Raw genomic sequence first — 19,909 nt, forward strand, 5'->3', positions numbered from 1 at the left:
GCCGTACCATCAATATCCACCTCTGACGTTGTGGGCCAGCATAGTAAAATAGAAGACCCTCCTATGTGAGCACTGGCTCTTGAATCACATCCCTCCCCCTCTCACTCAGCACCAGAATTTCCTTCACAATTGCACATTTTTGTTGATTAGGAAAAAAATCTGTTGTTTTGTGGGAAATGAAAACAAAATCTAATAATATAGCCCAGTTTTAAACGGTTGTGGTTAATGCCTGAAAACATGTCATGTGGATGGCAACGTCCAGAGTTCATATTTCAATTATATTTTTATTTATCCAATTATGTTTTCCAGTCATCTGAGACTGATATTTTTCCATTTCGTACAGTTTTGATCTGCACCACACGTGGATCAATTTATCATTTTGAGGCCTATTCCCACTACAAGAATTAGCTTTTAAAAAACTCAAAGAAATCCACGCAGGCATAAAGAAGGAAACAATGCCAGAGGCAGAATTAGACACGTGAAAAGCAAACAATATAGCCACCGCAGGTATGTGGCCAGGTGCTACAGTAGGAGATTTCTGTGCCAAGAGCAAGGAACAATAAGAACCTGTGGTAAAAAACAGTAGCAGCTCCCTATGACAAAATCAGGAAATGGCTTCAGATTAAAAACTTGGAAGGAAAACTTGAGCAAACATTAATAAATTGAATGCAGGTATGAGGAAGGTGTGTTACCTTGCATTCCGATTATTCAGTCGTATCATAAGTGTGCCTTGGTCAGAGAGTTAGAGAAGTGTACAAGGAAACACTTGGTAAATGCAACAGAAAAGCATTCTGAAATGCTGCAGGAATACTACAACCTTTCTGTTTGACATCCATGTAAACGTTATAGAACATTTTCCCAAATTATAATGTGGCTCCTGAAGAAAGAAGTGTAGAGAGCACAAGGCCACCTTGATATTTTCATTTGCACATGATAATGCATGTGATAATGTGAGACTGTTGATAATCAACCAAATTTTAAACTTTACAACAAAATTTACTAGACTTGACACCAACATGATTAGTTGTATCTCACACCTTACTAATCGTTAACAGTATATATTCATTTTTACATATTACCAATGTGCTTCAAAGCAGTCAGCCTTTAACAAGTTTAACAGTACACACATATGTTAGTTGAGAGAGTTCAGTACTAGAGGGGATACTGTCTGGAACTGATGGCTCTGCCCCTCCGTGGTGTAAGTGCTGGGTGCAGGGAACCAGAACTGCAGCACATCTTTTCTGTCCCCTCCCACATGCATGTCATCTTCCTAATTTATAAGACAGCGCAATCCCAGATCTCAGTGTTGTGCATTTTCAGACCACTTACCACAGTGAGTCGGTGGTGGTGGTGCAGACCCTGCTTTCAGCTTGTGCTCTCATTTCCAAGGCCTTCACTTCCATTCCATGCTAAAGCTGAATCTCACAAGAAGCAGCAGCTCGCCTTAGCATATGGCTCCCTTAAGCTCTCATAAGTTGGTAACGCACCCAACAGGCCTTACACAGTTAACCAAACCCCTGTGGCATTCTATTAGCACTAGTACTCATGCAAAGTTACCTATACAGCTATACTATATTAGAGCACCCATCTTGAGAGGGAGGCAGAACAAAGTAATGTTAAAGTCAGGTCAGTTGAGTCTGTTGTCACTTGTGCTACAGGAGCCTGCTTTAGCAGATGGGAAGAAATAGCTCCACCTGGTGTACCAAGAAAGAATACAATTTTGATTACTACCACAGTATGGAGCACTGCAGGTTTTGTTCAGTAGAATGAGAAGAAACAAACAAAATAAATGCATCAGTACAGTGGAGATGAAATTTCCATCAAATATAAATTAGGTCAAAAATAACCAAGGGAAGAAATAAGTATTTATTATAAAAATACTGTACAAGTATTTGTCTGATTCACAAATCTTGAAAATTCTACACAAAATTTATTCTCTAGAAGCACTTTAAATCAAACAAGAAAAAATTACACTGTAGTATATTTGTTAAATTAATACTTTTTTTAGTGTATATATTAACAAAGAACAACTCCCAAGTGTAAGACATAAGGCTTCACAGATCTTGCTGAATGTCACTCAACACATATGAGATCCGTCTTATTTTATCTTCCATGGCTTTTTTATTGTTTGCTGTTTCTTGCAGAAGCTGACGCATTTCTTCTTCAACGTAGTGAACCTGAAAGCATATAGAGATCAAATAATCAAATAAACAAATACAGATCTAACTTTTCCTTAACACTGCCAACAAATACACTTGCCAATTTTGCGGGAATAAAAATTATGGGAACTTCTTCCCAGTGCAGTGATGGAGCAGTGGCACAGCTGCACAGAGAGGTGGTGGAGTCTCCTTCTCTGGAGACGTTCCAGACCCACCTGGACGCCTACCTGTGCAACCTGGGCTAGGGAGCTGCTGTGGCAGGGGGTTGGACTCAGTGATCTTTAGAGGTTCCTTCCAACCCCTGCAATTCTGTGAATTTTAATTCTGATAAGAGATATAGGAGTAAAGAATCTATGTTTTAAACTTCATATTATGGAAAACTTTTTACTGTAGTGATAATCCAAAGTAAAAAATACTTTCTCAAGGAGATAGAAAAAAACACCACAAATAGACAGGGCAGGACAAAGTCCATTTTAGAAGGCATCAGATATTTAAATAAGTATTACAATTTTCCCAGTGAACAGCACTCACAGTAGCATTATTTTAATTAAAAGCATAATAAAAGAAGTATTAGTAGGAGATTGCTATTAATGTAAAAACTAGAACATCTACTACATAGAAAAAACACGCCTTGTCACAGCAGTACAGAACACAATACATGGCAAGAACATTAACTGTTAACACAGACATAGACAAGTTTAATGGAATGTCTGGTATAATAAACATTCCTTATCTACACAGGCAAGAATAATAGGAAAGTGTCAACTAGTGACAGCCACATCATGAGCAACTTTATTCGCTCCACTACAAGAACCTCACGACAGGACAGTTCGAGGTATTTTCTTACTGTACAAAAATGGAGTAATACACTAGGGCTGTTTCCATCAAGTGATTAGCCAAACTGATGGAAATCTGTGATTTTAAGCCACTACAACTGCTATCTTCGTAGATGTAGAATAAAATGCAAAATAAACATATTAATTTGGTATCAAAATTACTTTTTCATTTGCTGCTTCAATTTGTTTTTCCTTCTCACTTGCCAGCTGCACTATTTCTGCTTCATGAGCTGCCAGCACTGACTCAAGTTGTTTTCTATAAGCATCATCCATTTCATAAAGCTTTTCCATGGCAATCCTAAAAAGAAATAATAATAATTTAAAAAAAAATTACATTCTTGCAAAGAAACAAGAATATAAAATATTTTGCTTTGCCCAGTTCCATCTCTGGTAAGTTATTAACAACATAAGCACAAAGACAGTTATTTCAATATCTAGATTCAGAAGATATTTTGTATTCACAAGCACACATAGTTTGATGCACCATACTTAGGGCTTCTGGCATTCTTCTTAGCAGAAGCATTTAATCACTTCTAGCTGAAACAATCAGTTGAAAAAAATAAAGATTCAGACTTGCTAACGTTAACACAGCTCAGAGCTCCATGTTTTCAAACATAGGCTTAGCATACTTTTGATTTCTGAGAGGGCAAATACAGTACGTGATCCTATAGACTGCCTCCAGGTCCATGTTTCACACAAGCGAGAGTCTACTTCACAGAACTAAAGCATTTATCTGACTCCATGCAAATTCTGCTTCTGAGGGGATAATTCTAAAATACACATTAGCAGAAAACAAAGCAATTTAGTCCACTACAGAACTGATTTGCATCAATATTCTGAAACAAAACAGTTTTTTCAGGAAAAATTTCAGTTTCACATCTGATTTTCCAGCCATTCCAAAACCTACACCACCTGAGATGTGGTTGGTGTGTTTTTGTTGTAGATTTTGATGTGTTTTTTTTTTAATCAAATTGACTATCAAGGTATTTTCTTTCATATATTCATGATGACCTTCCTTAAGCACAATTAATGTGTTTCATTTAAAAATATAAAGCAAAAAATTGAAGTTATGCTAGCTCATTCCTTTAACAACAAAGGTGTTATTAGTCATAGTAAAGGTGCAGATTTATCTAACTAGTCTTTTCTTATGAACAAATGGGTGGGAGGAAGAAAAACAAGAGAAAAGAGCCAAGGAATAAATAAAAAATCCTAATAACAACTTAAGTTCATCACAGGCAGTGGTCCACCTTATGTCTCTAAAGTGCCATATCTCTATAAAATAACTAAGCATCATCTAAGACCTTGATTGTCTTCTGCGGTACGAATATTAGTTTCATTCTATAAGTTAACAAGCAGTTCCTCAAAAACATTAACATTACATGAGGAATAATAAAATAAATTGAAAACCTTTTATCACTTCTGTGGGAGGAGAGTGAGAGATAACTTATAAGTACCCAGTCACAGACTTAAATATTTATTATTACTGTTAACATTTATCCTAGGCTGTGGTAAGTACTGTGGATCCCTCCTCAGTTTTCAAGGTATTTGCACAAGGTATTTACATAATTCTGACAGACATTACTGAAGTGCAGTGGCCTCTCCCCTACACTCAAGTGCCAGCCACAGCTGCTTGGCTTAAATTTGATAAACAAACAGCTCTAAGCATTCTGATAACGAACAAGAAGGTTGACAGGCTCATCTTCATGGAAATGCCACTTACAGACTGTGAGACTGCCTCATGTGTATGAGCATCTTCAGTGTATGACTCCAGACAGCACAAATGACGACTGTAGACAAGTCCCTATCACACAGAAGTAAACCAAAAGCACTACAGTGGAGCAAGTGTACTTGGGGGCAGGCTCTAATTATTTGCAAAGAGAATTGGAGTCTAGCTAAAAAGTTTAAAGGACAAATGATGCAAATAAATACTGGGTTTGTGTAGTAAAATCACTTGTAGAGCAAGAATTACTTCTACTCAGTTTCCTGGAAGTGGGATCACTGATTACTCACAAAGGGCATTCTGTCACTGTAACATTTTTGCATGTTTATGCAGCTCTGTAGTAATTAAGTAGTCACAAAATAACCTATTAATGTTAAGGTTTTCACCTCTGAGCTTGAAGACTTTTATTTCTCTCTTCAATCAGTTTCTTCTCTTTCATATCAAAGCTCTCCTTCATCTGTTTAACTTGTACCTCCAGCTGGCTTAATAGTTCTTCTTTACCATGCCACTTCTTTTTCAGTGCACTGAAAATAAGATGTGCATGTATATCATTCCACTTCTTAGGACAGAAAAAGCTTTAATGTTTCCAGTTGTCCACATTTCTGTATGTTTTAATAGCAAGGAAGTACTCTATGAACAAAAAATACAACTTCATGGAACTGCTGTAAATAATTATGATCCCAAAGAATTATAGCCCATACTATGCATCACCTGTGTGTTTTCTTGAAGTCATCAAGTTCTACTTCTTTTTCTTCTAATCGTTGCTTTAACTGTTCTTTTCTTTCATTTTGCTTTTCTAGCTTTTCTATAAGCTCTTCGAATTCAGCAGCTTTTTCATCCAACTGCATCTGAAAAAGCTTATTTTCTTCTTGCTGTTTTCTAATTTGTTTATCTCTTTCTTGTAAGCCCTTTAGAAGATAAATATTTCAGAATACAAAAACATGTATTTTAAGAGTAACAATAAAGTTCAAGTACAATATATGTTTAGCCTATGCTAAACAGAATAAAAGCAGACTGACATGATTAATAAGTCTAAAGTCTCTGACTAAGATGGAATGGAATAAGCTGAACAAGACATAGTAGCTAGATGGTTAAAATACTGATTGATAAAAGCAGAATAAGTATTTATGTGGTAAAATAAACCTGCAACAAAATCCCTGCATGATTAGAAAAAACAATGAAGAATTACACCATCCTAGCTTTTCTCTCTCAAAATGGTTATCAACAGTAACTGAAGCAAAAGTAAAGTCTTCATATAAGTATGGTTCAAAGAGAACCAGTGAACATCTCTGTTGAAATAAGGCTCTCTTCTGCTCTCAATGAAATCAGTTCCCACAGACAGCTTGACTGCACTTTGAGTTAGTAAAACTAGGAGCGCAGAGCTATGTCTCCATTAGAGCTGTTACAATAACTTTCATTACAAGTGTTAATGTTACATAAAAACAAATTGTGACACATTCAACTTACTTCTTTTAATCTCCTAATTGTCTCTGTCTGATCATCCACTATTTTGTTTTTAATCCGTATAGCATCACTGTCCTGTTCCTTCTGCTTTTTTAAGATTTCCATCTCGTTTGTTAAAACCTCAATTTTTGCCTCCAGTTTTCCCCGATCTTGAGAAAGGTGAGCTCCTAGACAGTACAGGACGTTTATGGACTACAGTAATCAGTTTACAGATAACTTCAGGATGTCAGAGGTAAAGAAACAACAATCTTACATAAACATCGTCATTCAGCCCACTATAAACACCACAATCTGTAAGCAATGCTTAAAAAGAAAGGCAGAACTGAAGGCTAGTATTTTATCCAAAGAAAACTTCTCTAACAAAAAATGAGCACTAATTTACAAATGCTTCTATGACATTACTGCATTTTGACATTCTGTGCACACACAATAACTGTGCTCACAACTAACTCTCACCATTGCTATTAAAGTCCCCATAAATGGCTCACATACTATAGCAGTAGTATTTTTCCACGTCATCCTTACAGTTGGGTAAAAATCAACAAGATAAAGAGATCGTGTTGTAATTACAGGTTTGTTGGGATATTTACTTGAAAAGTATCATATTGAACATCAGCAGTTTTACTGTAATACATATAATAATGCATGTGCTTTACCCTGTTGTGCCAACTCCTGCCCCCATATTTTCCTTTCCATTTTTAATCCATCAATTACAGATTCTTGAGCGGACAGCTGAGAAATAAGTTTTCCATTTTCCTTTTTCAGAAGTTCCACTTGACCAGCCTTCTCTTTCTCCTGCTCAATCACAGTTTCAAGCTCTTCAGTTCGATTCTGTATGAAAGAACAATGGAAAAATAAAGAAACATCCTTTAGAACAAATATTCAAAATCTCAAATCAATGCTTATCAGGTAGGAAAGTTAAAATCTCATTTAATGCATTTTAGTAAACTGAGGAACATTCTGCTTGCATAGAAACTTCCACATGTGTTCCACATTCTAAAATCTGAGTTTAGACCAACCACCTGATCACATATAATCCACTAGTGCTCACAAGGCAAAGAGTGCACTTTCTCTGAAGATATGAATGACTCTGCATTTTGCAGGATAGACAACACAGTGTTTGTAATAAACAAGGAGGAGATACAAGAATAAAAGCTGATGTGGGTTACTCTGCTTTAAATGCAAAAGGAAATATGCATCATTCAGTGAATCTACATGGTATGCAATGGTTACATTTTAGACAAAATATTAAAATAAACCAAAAAACCGAACCCAAATAGTCCTACAGTTGAAATATTTTGAAAGAAGTACCTTCAGGTTTGCAGTGGTTTCCTGATTTGATTTTAATAATTCTGCAATCTTTGCTTTCTGTTCTTTCACTATACTCGTCAGGTCTTGGATCAGAACTGTCATCTCTTTTTCCTTTTGCTGAAGCTGAAAGAGGGCCTGCTGATGTTCAGCTAGATCAGCAGCAACGTTTTCAAAATCCTCTTGTACCTAAAATTTCATAAGAGCTCTTGAAAAATGTTCTCCTTTGAAAAAAGTGCAAACACTAAAATGACATCTCATTTTTCAAATAAAAGGAGAATTTAAGTTGAGAAACATGATGTGAAATAATGAATACCTGAAGCTGATTTTCTGCCAGTTTTAATCACTTATATTTGAAAGTAATAGTAACTACTAGCATTTTCAGATGAATCCTTCAAACAAACACGTGAAGAATCAAAAGAGCAAAACCCATTTAAGAGCCCTACAACTCTGTCCAGTTTGAGATTAAATGTTCTCTTACCTCTTTAAACCTTTTTGCCTCAGTAGTTAAAGCTAACCGAAATTCATCTTCTAACTCTGTGTACTTCTGGTTTAACATATTAATTTTCTCCTGTAAGTCTTTAACACGCTGTTCATGCCTCTGCTCCTCTTTAGCCACTTCTTTTGACACAGCATTTTGAAACTCTGGTCCATGTAAAGCAACTCGGGTTTCAAGTTCTTTCCTAGAGTTATCAAACACATACAAGAACTACAGAGAAAACAACTACAGTATCTGACAATGCTACTTAAGCTGATTTATTTTTAAAATGGACAATAAATCATATAATGAAGGGGATTCATTCCTTAGTCTCACTATAAGGCTTCAGTCTTCCACGACTATGGCCCTGGGCTGGGGAAAAGTATGTTGACTACCATTAAAAAGTCCAGAGAAAGGAATAGCTTTACTTTCTGATTCAAACACTCATAGAAATATTCCATCATCCCCTTGGTTTTAATGTTTGTTTGCTTTCCTAGTAGTGTAGAATCACAAAGAGCAGGAAGATATGGGAATCAGGAAAGCCACTGCATAGCCAGATACTCTCTATTTCTTCCCTTTCCTTATCCAGTATTTGCTGATTCCCACAGAGACCCAAATGCAGTGAGGCCCTAAAGAGCTCCAGGATATGCCTCCATGCAAGATGGTGGCACAGCCATAAGAGAAAGATGAAACAGAACGTACATTAAGACTATTCTGTCCATCTGCTTTGAAGAACAAAATCTGTCTGCCATCTTTCATGTTACACTTTTTTGGTGATTTTTAATGGAATAACGTAAAACTCTCAAAACACAGCTATTACATTCTTCCCATCTTAACCTGCAGTTATTTTGGTATTTGAATATGTTTATGCTTGAAGCTAAGCAAGGGTTATCAGCTTATTTTATCAATAAGCTTCGTCACATAGTAGCATACCAAAAAGAACTAGCTGTTTTACATGTACATTTATTTGACTGTATTAGCTCAATAATACAGAACTCGTGTTCAAACCTTCTCAACAAACAAACAAATAAATAAATTTCTGAGAGGAGAGAGGAAAACAGCCAATCAAGCCACCCTCCCAAACTAATAAACTAATGCAAGATGCTACAGAAGCCAACGTTTTGGGGGATTACTTTGTATTACTGAAGTACACACACACGTGTATATGGAGACACACACACACACGAATCTTCAGACAATAATTCAAATGTGATTTCAGTTCTACCTGATTATTTCCTGATTTAAGACCATAAAATAACTTAAGTTCATCCACATTATAATCAGGAATGTATCAAAAGAAAGACATTTGCCTACAAGGACTTGCAAATCAGGAGTCTAAAAGCTATGAAGACATTCTTAAAACGTGTAGGAAGACATCTACATATTTTAGAGAACAACTCTCCCATAAAAAAAGCCACCCACACTTGGCAGAACACATTCAAAACACATTTGCAATACAAATATATTCTATTTTGTTTTCACAGCAAGTTAATAGAGAGATCCCATACCTTTGTTCTTGTTCTTTTAATATAAGAAGTTCATGTAGCTGTTTTACCTTCTCCCTCTGCTGTCGAAGAGATACTCGAAGTAACTGTAATTCTCTTTCATTTGCTGATGTTTTCAGCTCTGCTTCTTGCACCTGTTTCATCTGTATATAATCATAAAAACAAGGACAAGATTCTTAAAACCGTTACCTATCTTCATGACTTGTACCAAAATATAAAACAGGTGCTTCAGTAACAGTTTTGCACATGCCATTATGTTTAAATCATGCTCCAAAACTAGCAGTATTTTTCATAAAGTTTTATGCAATTTTATAATGCTACCTAGCCCACAAAAAGGATTTTTTAAACTTAGTATACTGTTATAGTTGCAGAAACTTAACACTAAATGTTTAAATATAAGCATTAACTTACCACAAAACAAAGATCAACTAGCTTTCACCAAGAACAAAGGACATCTACTTAATTTATAAGGAAAAAAAAAACTGCCCAGCATAAATAGGACAAGAATATTTGTAGAATGTTTTCCTCAGTCATAAGCTCTCATATTCTAACACTTGTACTGGTTTCAAGGAAAACATTTTAGATGACGTACTTGCTATCTGTATTATTTTTACACACTCAAAGTACAAAACCTGCATCTTACAGTTCAAAGTTGATGAACAGTTTCTCTCTAACGATCTTAAAAAAAAAAAAAACAAAAAAACCCAAGAGGACTCATTACAAACAGCAGATGGCATACTCCACTTTCTCCATGAAGCGTTCATGCAGAATTCCATTTTACAATCTGAAGCCTTTTACACAGAAAAGTGTTTTTTCTGACATGGCAAGTCAAAAAAAAAAAAAAAAAAGACAATTGTAAAATAAAGATTTTATTACTCATGAAATAGTAATTCAGAATCAGGACACTCCAGAAGGCTGCAAGTTAGAACAAGCAACAGAAACATTAGGAGATGTTAATGGTGACACTCATACATCTCAATTTCTTGCAGAATTCATCTCAGTGTGTGCTCAAGTGGCAAGTGTTAATGACTTATCTCCTTTGTCAATCTGTTGTCCTAAGTAAAGCAACGGATTCAGCATAGCTCTCCAGATTCAGTACTAACAAAATTCTAATCTCTTGGTTTTCCAGAGTATTAAAGGTGTGAATGGTTAATGGACTACTCAAGATTAGTTTATGTGTTAGTTACCTAACTGTTGAATTTGAATGCAACGGAGACAAGTCAGTTTAATTTCTGGCTCTCATCAAAAACAAACAGAAAATTCAACCTCCACAAAACAAAGAAAGCAAATCAAAACAAAACTATATTCTCTGACTTGATATCAAATGATGAAAAACAGTAATTAAGGACAGCTACATAGTAAATATTGGGAATAATTATTTTTCCTTAATCTGCCAGAATAGGTTATTCTATCTCCTGCCATCTCTCTTAAGAATACTACGTAAGTACTACTGCCTGTTACAACTTCCACTTTGATAATGATGGAGGTATTTAAAATTTGTATGCTAACTTCAGTCGTATAAACACTACAGTGAGACTTGTGTATGAAGCTAAGTCCCCATGTTCTATATACTAAGCCTCTACATGAGAAGATACAGACCCATTTTACCATATATCTGATGTTTTGTGGATAAAATGAGGCAATTCCCCCTCTGAAATGAATTAAGAAAAAATATTCGAGTTAGAACACCTGCAAATTTAAGGAGTACCAGAATAAAACTGTACAAATTTAGATGCACAGACACTCAAAACCGTTAACTAATCTAGTCACATTCCTAAATCCTAACACTGTGGATTGCATACAGATATGACTATTTAAAACTGATGGCAGTAAAGGTCTTCTCTATTTAGCAAGCTACCTACCAACTTACTATAAGAAAAACTCTGTAAAACATTCAAGAATCCATTAATCTTAAAAGCTGACAAAATAAATCAAAGGTAAATTAAGCATTAACAATAACTTTATTTCTAGATAATCACGACTACTCGTTGAAACACAATTATTATTTGCCTACAGGACCTTTAAGACAAGAACAAAGACCTTCCCCTAATAAAAGCTTTTGCAGATAAAAATGGTGACACTATCATCAAGATGGAGGATTCTTCCAAAGTTTAATTACAGAAAAACAAAAACTTCATATCTTATTAACTTTTTTCTTTTTCATTGAAAATCCCATCTACGTCAAATCACTAAATTTAGTACCTTCTAAAGTGACAAAAAAACAACAGCAAAACAAATAAATTGAAGGCTACCTCTAGACTAGCAGAGCTCCAGGCTATTTAAAAGTAATGAGGAAAGTGGAAGAGCCACTCAGGTTCCTGAAAAAGGCAGTTCCTAAAAAACCTAACAGAATTTAGGTTATGTTTGAACTGTGAGTGTTCACAGGCGAATGACATGACATGTGAACTACAGCACAATTACACTCTTAAAGATGCATCTGGAGATAAAAAAAGCTGTAAACAAGTACTAGGCACTTGTTTTTAGGGAATTTAACTCTATAAGGGAACCCAGAATGGAGAGTGGTTAATTTCTAACTGGAATGGCACTGGTAGCTTGGTTGTCGGTATACTCCCCATTTCTCTCTGTTTTCCTTTAGGGCATCTTATTGTACTTAAGAGTGCTGTGCTAGCAGTTCAGAGACTTTTGAAGATGGATTTTTGAAACCTTATCAATGAGCTGTACAGTCAGAAATAATGGCAGCACTTGTTCCAACACCTTATATATTCATATGCTACATAAAGTGCTCAGACACTTAACCATCATTACATGCAGCTGTATAATCAAAACCAAACCAACCAACCAAACAAAAAAAAACAAGAAAACAAGAACAAAACATGAGCTTTAACGTAAGTTCTCAGCAATTATGATTTTGTTCAGGTTGGGAAGAAAGCATCCATTTTGATTAAAATGTTAAACAAAACCACTAGCCTCTGAAGTCTAGTTTTTATTCACACTTAAGATTATACTGGCCATCCTATTGCCATTATATTATTCAGTCATGAAAAATATTTACCTCTATTGCTCGTTGCTGCAATCTCTGTGTTTCCACCTTGGATAATGTTTCTTCTAAAGCTTGCATAGCTTTCTGATGTTCTGCTTCTTTATTTTTTGCTTGATTTAACTCATTAGTAAGTCTTTCAGTTTCATCTTTCAACTGTTGGACATCTGCTTGCAATCTTGTTTTAACATCTCTCTCTTTCAATATCATTTCCTTTAACCTGAGAAGAAATGCAATGAAGTTGTATAGAAAGCATCTAATGCTTCTTTGGTGAATTGTATTATGTGCAAGGGTGTCATGCAAAACTGTATAATAATATGGAAAATATTACCAAAGCTATACATAGCACAACTATCTTCACATTCATTTTGAAAGAAAAAAAAAAAAAGGTGACTACAACCTCATAAAAAAGTCTTTAAAGAAACTATATTTCAAGTATAAATTTGCTGTATATGAAAATTGTACCTATAGTATCAATATGCAATTAAGAAAGATGAACAGAACACACCTCTGAACAAAGTGTTACTCATCAACAACTACATTAGAAGGAAAACTTATGAAAAACAGAAAGAAGCTGTCTAGAACTTGCAAAGATTAGGATGGCAGTCTATGCAAAGATATGCTACTCAGGCCTGCCAGAAACATCTTTGTTCACACAGGAAAAAAGCCAGCTACACTGACAAGTGGAAAAAAAAGCTTAGGAACTGGAAGCATAACATGAGGTGAGATACGCTTACTAGTGTCTCAGCTTTCTCTGAAAGAGAAAGATCAATCAAAACAGTGATTGTTTGGAAAGCAACAGGCTAGAACCAGAGTTAAGTGGCACACTGATACTATTCTGAGATACAAAGAGGAAGAATAGGATACTAAGCACTGACAGATATTCTTGTTTCCCTATGCATTTTCAAACAAGCAGTGATATTCTGTGCAACCTGGTCTAGGGAGCTGCTTTGGCAGGGCAGTTGGACTCGATCTCTAGAGATCCCCTACAAATCTGTGATTCTTTGACTGACCTGTACTGGATTTAAAGCAGTGCTTCTGAAAGGAATTTTACTAAGTAGTAATGAGAGAAGTTCAAACAATACTTTCTGAAGTGTCATTTTCCACGCATACTTTTTAAAGCTATTCTCTTCTCCTCAGCCAATAAATTGAAATAATAAGAAAAAAAAGATACTACAGCATCCCATCCAAGTACTAACCAGGCCCAACCCTGCTTAGCTTCTGAGATCAAACGAGATTGGGCATTGCCAGAGTGGGTCCCTACCTCTCCGTAGTGTATACAGCCATACTCTGAATATTCTTTTCTTCTTTTGCATGTTTCTGTAATTCTTTGATATGTTCTACTAATTTCTTCTCTGCTTGTTCTGCTTTCCACCTTCTTTCTTTTTCCTGATCAAGTTCCTGAATCAGTGCCTGAGTAAGAACACAGTAAGCATCAACTTATGTGGAAATATTCATACGTAGCTAAAAATGACAATATTCATAATTGTAGAAAAAGATTACTTGGTCCTTCTCGAACTCACAGTTAAGTGATCAGGCCAAAGCCCCCCATAAAAGTAAAACAAAACATTATCTTTCAATTGACACCACACAAAACTATTTTTATCCTATCTAAATGCCATTATTTTTGACATCTGTAATTTGAGAGTTTCACCAAGAGACACTTGACTGCAGGGGAAGACATTCAAAATGTTGCAGAACATACTCTGTATGTGGATTCTTCCGTCGCATTTGAATTCATTTCATCCATTTTTCCCATATTGCTCTGTCTTCCAATTAATACTTCAGCTCTTGTTCCCACTACTTCCAAATTGGGAGTATCTGATGATGAATTGAGGTGAGAGTTCCTCTGATAGGAAGGCAAACGTTTTGAGGAACTCTTCTCTTCCCTTCAATGGCAGAAAAACAAGGCGTATTTAAGAACATGCAGAGTTTTAACACCTTTTCAAATGCCACCATAAGAAGTATCGAGGATTCAGATAAAGAGTTGTTAAGGCTTGTCCTGTAAAAGTATAGAGGTTGAATCATAGAGAATTCAAAGCCACCTAGAAAATAATCTATAAGCAGGTCTAGAAGCAAACAGCTAAATTCAAATCTTCAGCTGTAAAAACATGTAGTACTAGTAGACACTATTAGAAAAACATCTTTTGATCAGATAGATATGAAACAATTTTAGAGAGGCAGAGCAGCTGTAGAGCAGCGAAAACTAAATAATCTAATGGTTTAGTTTTTATCATAATTTGTCCCACGCTTCTGATATTTACTATATATTCAGACTTGTTGCTACAGCAGCCTCAGTGCCAGCACAAAGAACAGCTATACTTTTGACAACTGTTTTGACATTTTTTAAAGATTTTTTAAAAATGTGACTCATGCAGTGATGCATTTCTATAGTGAAAAATTCTGTCTCTATAATTGAAGAGAAAGATGAATAAGTATGCTGCTACGATTGAGTTCCTTTTCACCTAAGTATAGTAGATGTTCATATAGGTAAATGATCAAGTAACTGATGAATAAACTTCAAGAGGTTAAATAATATGTAGATAATGTTTCTGCATTTTATAAAGGCACCATTTCAAAACGCAAGGCGCATAAACACTGAAACAATAAAAAAAATGAGGACGCAGGAGTTTATGCAAGAAAAAAAGAGGGCTTATATATTAAACATCATCAGCAGGTCAGCTAACAAAAATGTCATTTTCTCCCACTCTGCCCCAAGCCTATGAATAAACTCCAGAAATTTGACAGTTGCTTTGCTAATCAATAGTTTTGTTATAAAGCCATAGTAGCTTGTAACTTTCAGAGTATTAGCTCAAGTTTACTCAACCTATCACATTCATAAAACGCTTCAGTACAAACTAGGTTTAATTCAACAACATTCAGCTTCATTCATTTTTATTTACATGATAAACATGGACATAACCTGTCAGTTATCTTGGTCTTAGGATGATTCAAGTGACGTCTAGCAGATAAAGTAGTTCTATGGTAAGTAGGGATCTTGCTTCTTTTCACAGCTTTTTTGCTGCTCTCCTTCTCAGTCTCATGCTCACTCTCAGAAGTTGGATCAGTGTCTCTTTTAGCTTTAAGAACATTTGGAGGGGCTTCCCTTCTTGAGGCATCAGATACCTAAGAACAGATTGAAGTTCTATCTGTATATTTTACAGTTCTAATTAGCACATTTCCAACACTTATCAAGGTACTATCTTTGGGAAGACTTGAAATATATTTTTCATAGAGAAGTACACAGCAGTTTCCAAGCTACCCCTTTCCCTCCTTGGAAAAATAATTCAGTATTATAAAGATAATATAAACAAAACAGAACTGCATGCTTGAGAATATATAACTGTAACTTTCTGAAATATCTGAAGTTTACTAAAAAAATTATTCATTAGGCATAGAGGGAAGATTGGTGCAAAACATAAAACATCCAGCACTTAAAAAAATGTCATGTTTCCAAGGTACACAATAAGTGGTTATTAAAACACAGAAAAACATATCTGGCAAATGTACCAGAGCAACCTAACCTACTACTTAGCAAAATTAACTTCTACCAACTCTGCTGCATTTCATACTTTGCTCTGGTTCAGTTACACATATTGATGGCTTCAGAGTAAAAAACAAATGATCAGAAAATAATTCTCTATCTAATATATGATCAGATAGCCTTTATAGACATATATGGCACAGTTTTCAGTCAATATGAAACTTATGAATCAAAGTGCAATCGCCAGTTTTAAAGCATTTTAAATATCCTTCTTAGCTTTTCAAAATTACTAAATGCACATTAGTATGAAGTCAGAACATATGTACCAATATAATGAAAAAAAAAATCACCTTCTGCAGTATTTGTGAAATTTGATCTTCTAATTTTTGAATCCTCATCTCACTCTGTATTTTATCAAGTATGGACTTCTCTGGTTCTGAAGATGAAACGTGCTCTGTAGAGGAACTGACAGAACTTTGTACTGGTACTTTTGTACGCTGCCGAAAATAAGCTAAAGCCTGGTCAATATGTGGTGTCACCAATGGTAAGGTGTTCTAGCAAAACAAAAAGTAAGCTCTGTAAGCTCTGAGTTACATACAATATAAAAAAAAAAGCAAAACAAACAAAAAAACCCCAAAATCCCAGCAAAAATCTCTTAAGTTTAAAATCAGTATACACAAACTATGGCACCTGATCTTTGGATGAAGGGGACCCAGACGAAACTAAGTAGTTCAAAATATCTTCTAGACATTGCAAATTTAAAGAGTTTCCTTCTGCTGACTCTATTGGTTCACCATGAATATCTCTTCCATCTAGAACTGCCAGCTGGGGCAAGGCCTGAAGAACAGTTTCTCTATAACCTTAAGGAAAAGAGCAAATTTAAATTAATCTCTACAAAATAAAAAGAAAAAAGCCATCTAGTGTATTGTAGGTAACTTGTCATCTTAAGTTATTCACTGTAAAAATAGTGAGTAATCTACAAGAGTCCTGCCATTCCCTGCCTGTAAAGGATTTCAACAGAAAACATATGAAGATAAATGAACTAGGAAGCTGCCTGCATAGTTCTGGTCTACACTGGGATCTCCCCATCATCATTAGTTGTCTTTGCAACTGCCATATGCTTTTTAATATAGACCTAATGCAGCAAAATAGCTGGCAGAAGTACAAGGCAAATATAGCGAAAGGAAAGTTCTAAAAGGACTTGGATAATTTCACCCTTTTTCAGTGAATGAAAATGCTAATGTCATTAGCATCTTACATGTAGTACCTCGGTGTCTATCTGTCACTGCTTACTGATGCTGTGGGAAAAGGAAGAAAGGCTAATAGTGCTTATTACTGATCTTCCTCTTGCTGCAATTCGCTCTTTGTCCATTTCCTGCCTTAACCTAAAATAACATGTGAAAAGTTGAACCTTACAAATGCAAACAAGATTTACAACTTCAAGAACATGCTCAGAGAAATAAATAAAAGATTTCACTATGGAAAACAAATTCAATTCGTTAGAATTCAGATTTCTAAAAGCTGGACAGTTTATGAATGAATTTGTAAGCTTCAGAACCCAGCCAATAGTTAAAAGGAAATTACTGATTAAGAAAGCACCAATTTTCTAGCTGGCATAACATACATACCTGCAGCATAACAGACTGGATTGGCCTTTCCATACTTTTCCAATGTCAAATCAGTCAAGCACTGCAGCCCCTTTGTACACTGCAGTAAATGATTAATACTGTTTATGCAGTTGCTACGAAGGTCAATACAGCTAATCTTATGTCGGGTTCCATGAAGACACTGCAATCCTGAAAATTTAAGAGAAAATACTGAACAATGATTTCTGCAGTGATTCTTCTCAGTTTTCTATAACAAACTCTCTGCATTCTGTAACTTGACATTTTAGAAACAGTGACCGACCTCTTCAGCAAAAGGTTTAGAAGAGATCTCCCACATTGTAACCACAGTTGTATTTTTGTGCTATTGAATGAAAAGATGTTAATCTTTTGGAAGCATCTTACAAAAGCACTGCACTTTTCACTTTAGAATTTAAGTTGAAGTGTTTACTGTACTCCTGTGTAAACAGAGCAGGCAGTTCAGTATAGAAATAATGCTAAGATTTGCCTAAACTTTGTGCTTATAGTACTAGCATACCTCTACAGTTGACTAGTGAACTTTATGAAGTGGGAAATTCCTTTCATAGAAAATGGGAAGATGAAAGGAAAAAGCTCCCCTTTCTTCATACACAATACTTAAGATTCAAGTGAAGAACATGAAGTAATCAAAATGACATTCGTTCATCACATTAGTAGCTGCAATTGCTGAGCTTCCAGATTCACTTCAGTCAGATTACCACAGAATGGACATATGAGAAAAATGTATCCTAGCCCTTTTTGTAAACAAACAAACAAACAAAATAACACATTTTTCTAGATGGTTCTTACCTACCCAGATCAGGACCTCTAGGCAGTTACAGTCATGCAAACTCACTGCTTGCCTGCAGTGTCTGCAGCTGATGAATATTTACCCCCATTCCCATGCAGCTAAATACCAGCACCTCCAGATCACTGGTTACACGGTCAAGTTCACAGAGATGAAGCTCAGCATTACCAAGTACAGACTAATGAATGCCAGTTAAGAACAAACCATGATCAAAGACAAGAGCTGAGAGCAGCAGCAGTGTCCACCTTTAGCAGCACTGCTCACTCAACTGACCAAACTGACAGAAACTTCTGAAACCAAATTTGACTTTTTTTTTAAAGGAAGTGAGGCGAAAGCTTTTTATTGCTCTGCACACGCCGAAGTCACTTACCAGAGAGATCGTGTATATGATTATATGACAAATTCAGCGTGGTTAAATTAAAGAGCTTTTCCAGTCCTAAACAAAGTGAGGGAAAAAGAGACAGTAAAGTTTGCAGAACGCTCTGCTTTGTCAAACTGAGATTTACACATTATGTATGCCTACTGAAATAACAGTTACCAATTATAATCAACTATGATTACACTATAAAGAAAAAAAAGCCATAAACGCAGTTTTTTTCTTGAAGTTACAGCACCTCACTGTGACAAACTTTAAAGAGCTCAAGTGTGTGTTTGAAAACGCACACGCTACAGCCAGCAGTTTGTTTTCCCTCAGTATGGCCTCATTACAGGCATAATTCCGGAAAGAAGCTTTAACCCATTGAGCCTCATTCGCTGAGAACCGGGCAGAAATAAGCATCGCAGACCCTCCACCGCCGTTATCAGGTTGCAGGACAAGTTCAGGCTCCGCAGGTTCTCCAGGGCACTCAGCCCCTCCATCCGGCGGATTTGGTTGGAGGACAAGTCCAAGCGCTGCAAGTTCCGCAGGTGGCCGAGCCCCTCGATCCTGGCGATGCGGTTGCAGTGCATATTGAGCGTGTGCAGGTCCGAGCTCAGCGACACGTCCAGCAAGCTGCGGAGCAGAGGCAACGCCATCAACAAGCAGGGATGTGCAGCCCCGGCCCAACCCCTCTCCCCTCTCCCCTGCTCCCGATCCCCTCCCGCCCCCGAGGAACGCTGCTCACCTCCTCACGCCCTTATCCACGAGGGTGAGCTCCCCGGGCCCGCCGCCGCCCTGCCCCGCCATCACACCGCCGCGCTTCAAACTTCCCTCCGCTCCCAACGGCGACGCTAAGCGCGTTGCGACAGTCCTGCCGTAAAGCAGGAAGTACCGCCCGCCGCGGGTACGACGCGCCCCCAGGAGAGGGGAAGGCGGGCTTATGTTTGAGCACTTAATCGGATCATAGAGTCACCGAGGTTGGAAACGAGCTATAAGATCATCCAGTCCAACCGTTCACCTGTCACCCATATCTGCCACTAAACCATGTCCCACAACACAACATCCAAACGTTCCTTGGACACCCCCAGGGTCGGTGACTCCACCACCTCCCTGGGCAGCCCATTCCAGTGCCTGACCGCTCTTTCAGAGAAGTATTTCCTAATGTCCAG

At 36.6% G+C, this 19,909-nt stretch overlaps 1 protein-coding gene across 3 annotated transcripts; it reads right to left on the reverse strand.

The window, feature by feature from the left end:
- Nucleotides 1-1,891: 1,891 nt before the first annotated feature.
- On the reverse strand, nt 1,892-19,585 carry LRRCC1 (leucine rich repeat and coiled-coil centrosomal protein 1). Of its 3 annotated transcripts, XM_065751846.1 has the most exons (19): nt 19,486-19,585; nt 19,168-19,373; nt 18,753-18,818; nt 17,581-17,748; nt 16,643-16,812; nt 16,303-16,506; nt 15,392-15,594; nt 14,174-14,357; nt 13,733-13,881; nt 12,484-12,688; nt 9,474-9,613; nt 7,969-8,170; nt 7,491-7,676; nt 6,836-7,010; nt 6,183-6,346; nt 5,427-5,623; nt 5,102-5,239; nt 3,158-3,293; nt 1,892-2,177 (listed from the first exon to the last, which is right to left on the reverse strand). In XM_065751846.1, the coding sequence occupies exons 1-19, from the start codon at nt 19,545-19,547 to the stop codon at nt 2,055-2,057; spliced, it is 3,078 nt and encodes a 1,025-aa protein (XP_065607918.1). In that variant the 5' UTR covers nt 19,548-19,585; the 3' UTR covers nt 1,892-2,054. The 3 variants fall into 3 exon arrangements, with proteins under 3 accessions (XP_065607918.1, XP_065607919.1, XP_065607920.1); XM_065751847.1 differs by lacking the exon at nt 16,303-16,506; XM_065751848.1 differs by lacking the exons at nt 1,892-2,177; nt 3,158-3,293; nt 5,427-5,623 and having other exon boundaries at nt 5,128-5,239.
- Nucleotides 19,586-19,909: the final 324 nt, after the last annotated feature.

This window comes from Cyrtonyx montezumae, unplaced genomic scaffold, assembly GCF_038088225.1.
Source record: "Cyrtonyx montezumae isolate F1298 unplaced genomic scaffold, pur_monq_1.0 scaffold_8, whole genome shotgun sequence".
NCBI lineage: Eukaryota > Metazoa > Chordata > Aves > Galliformes > Odontophoridae > Cyrtonyx > Cyrtonyx montezumae.

Coding starts and splice junctions, on each gene's coding strand:
- LRRCC1 (XM_065751846.1), bottom strand. CDS start 19,547: ATGGCGGGGCAGGGCGGCGGCGGGCCCGGGGAGCTCACCCTCGTGGAT. Junction 16,507..16,642: donor CCCCTTCATCCAAAGATCAG/GTGCCATAGTTT, acceptor TTGTTTTGCTAG/AACACCTTACCATTGGTGAC. Junction 12,689..13,732: donor GCTGTATACACTACGGAGAG/GTAGGGACCCAC, acceptor ATTTCTTCTCAG/GTTAAAGGAAATGATATTGA.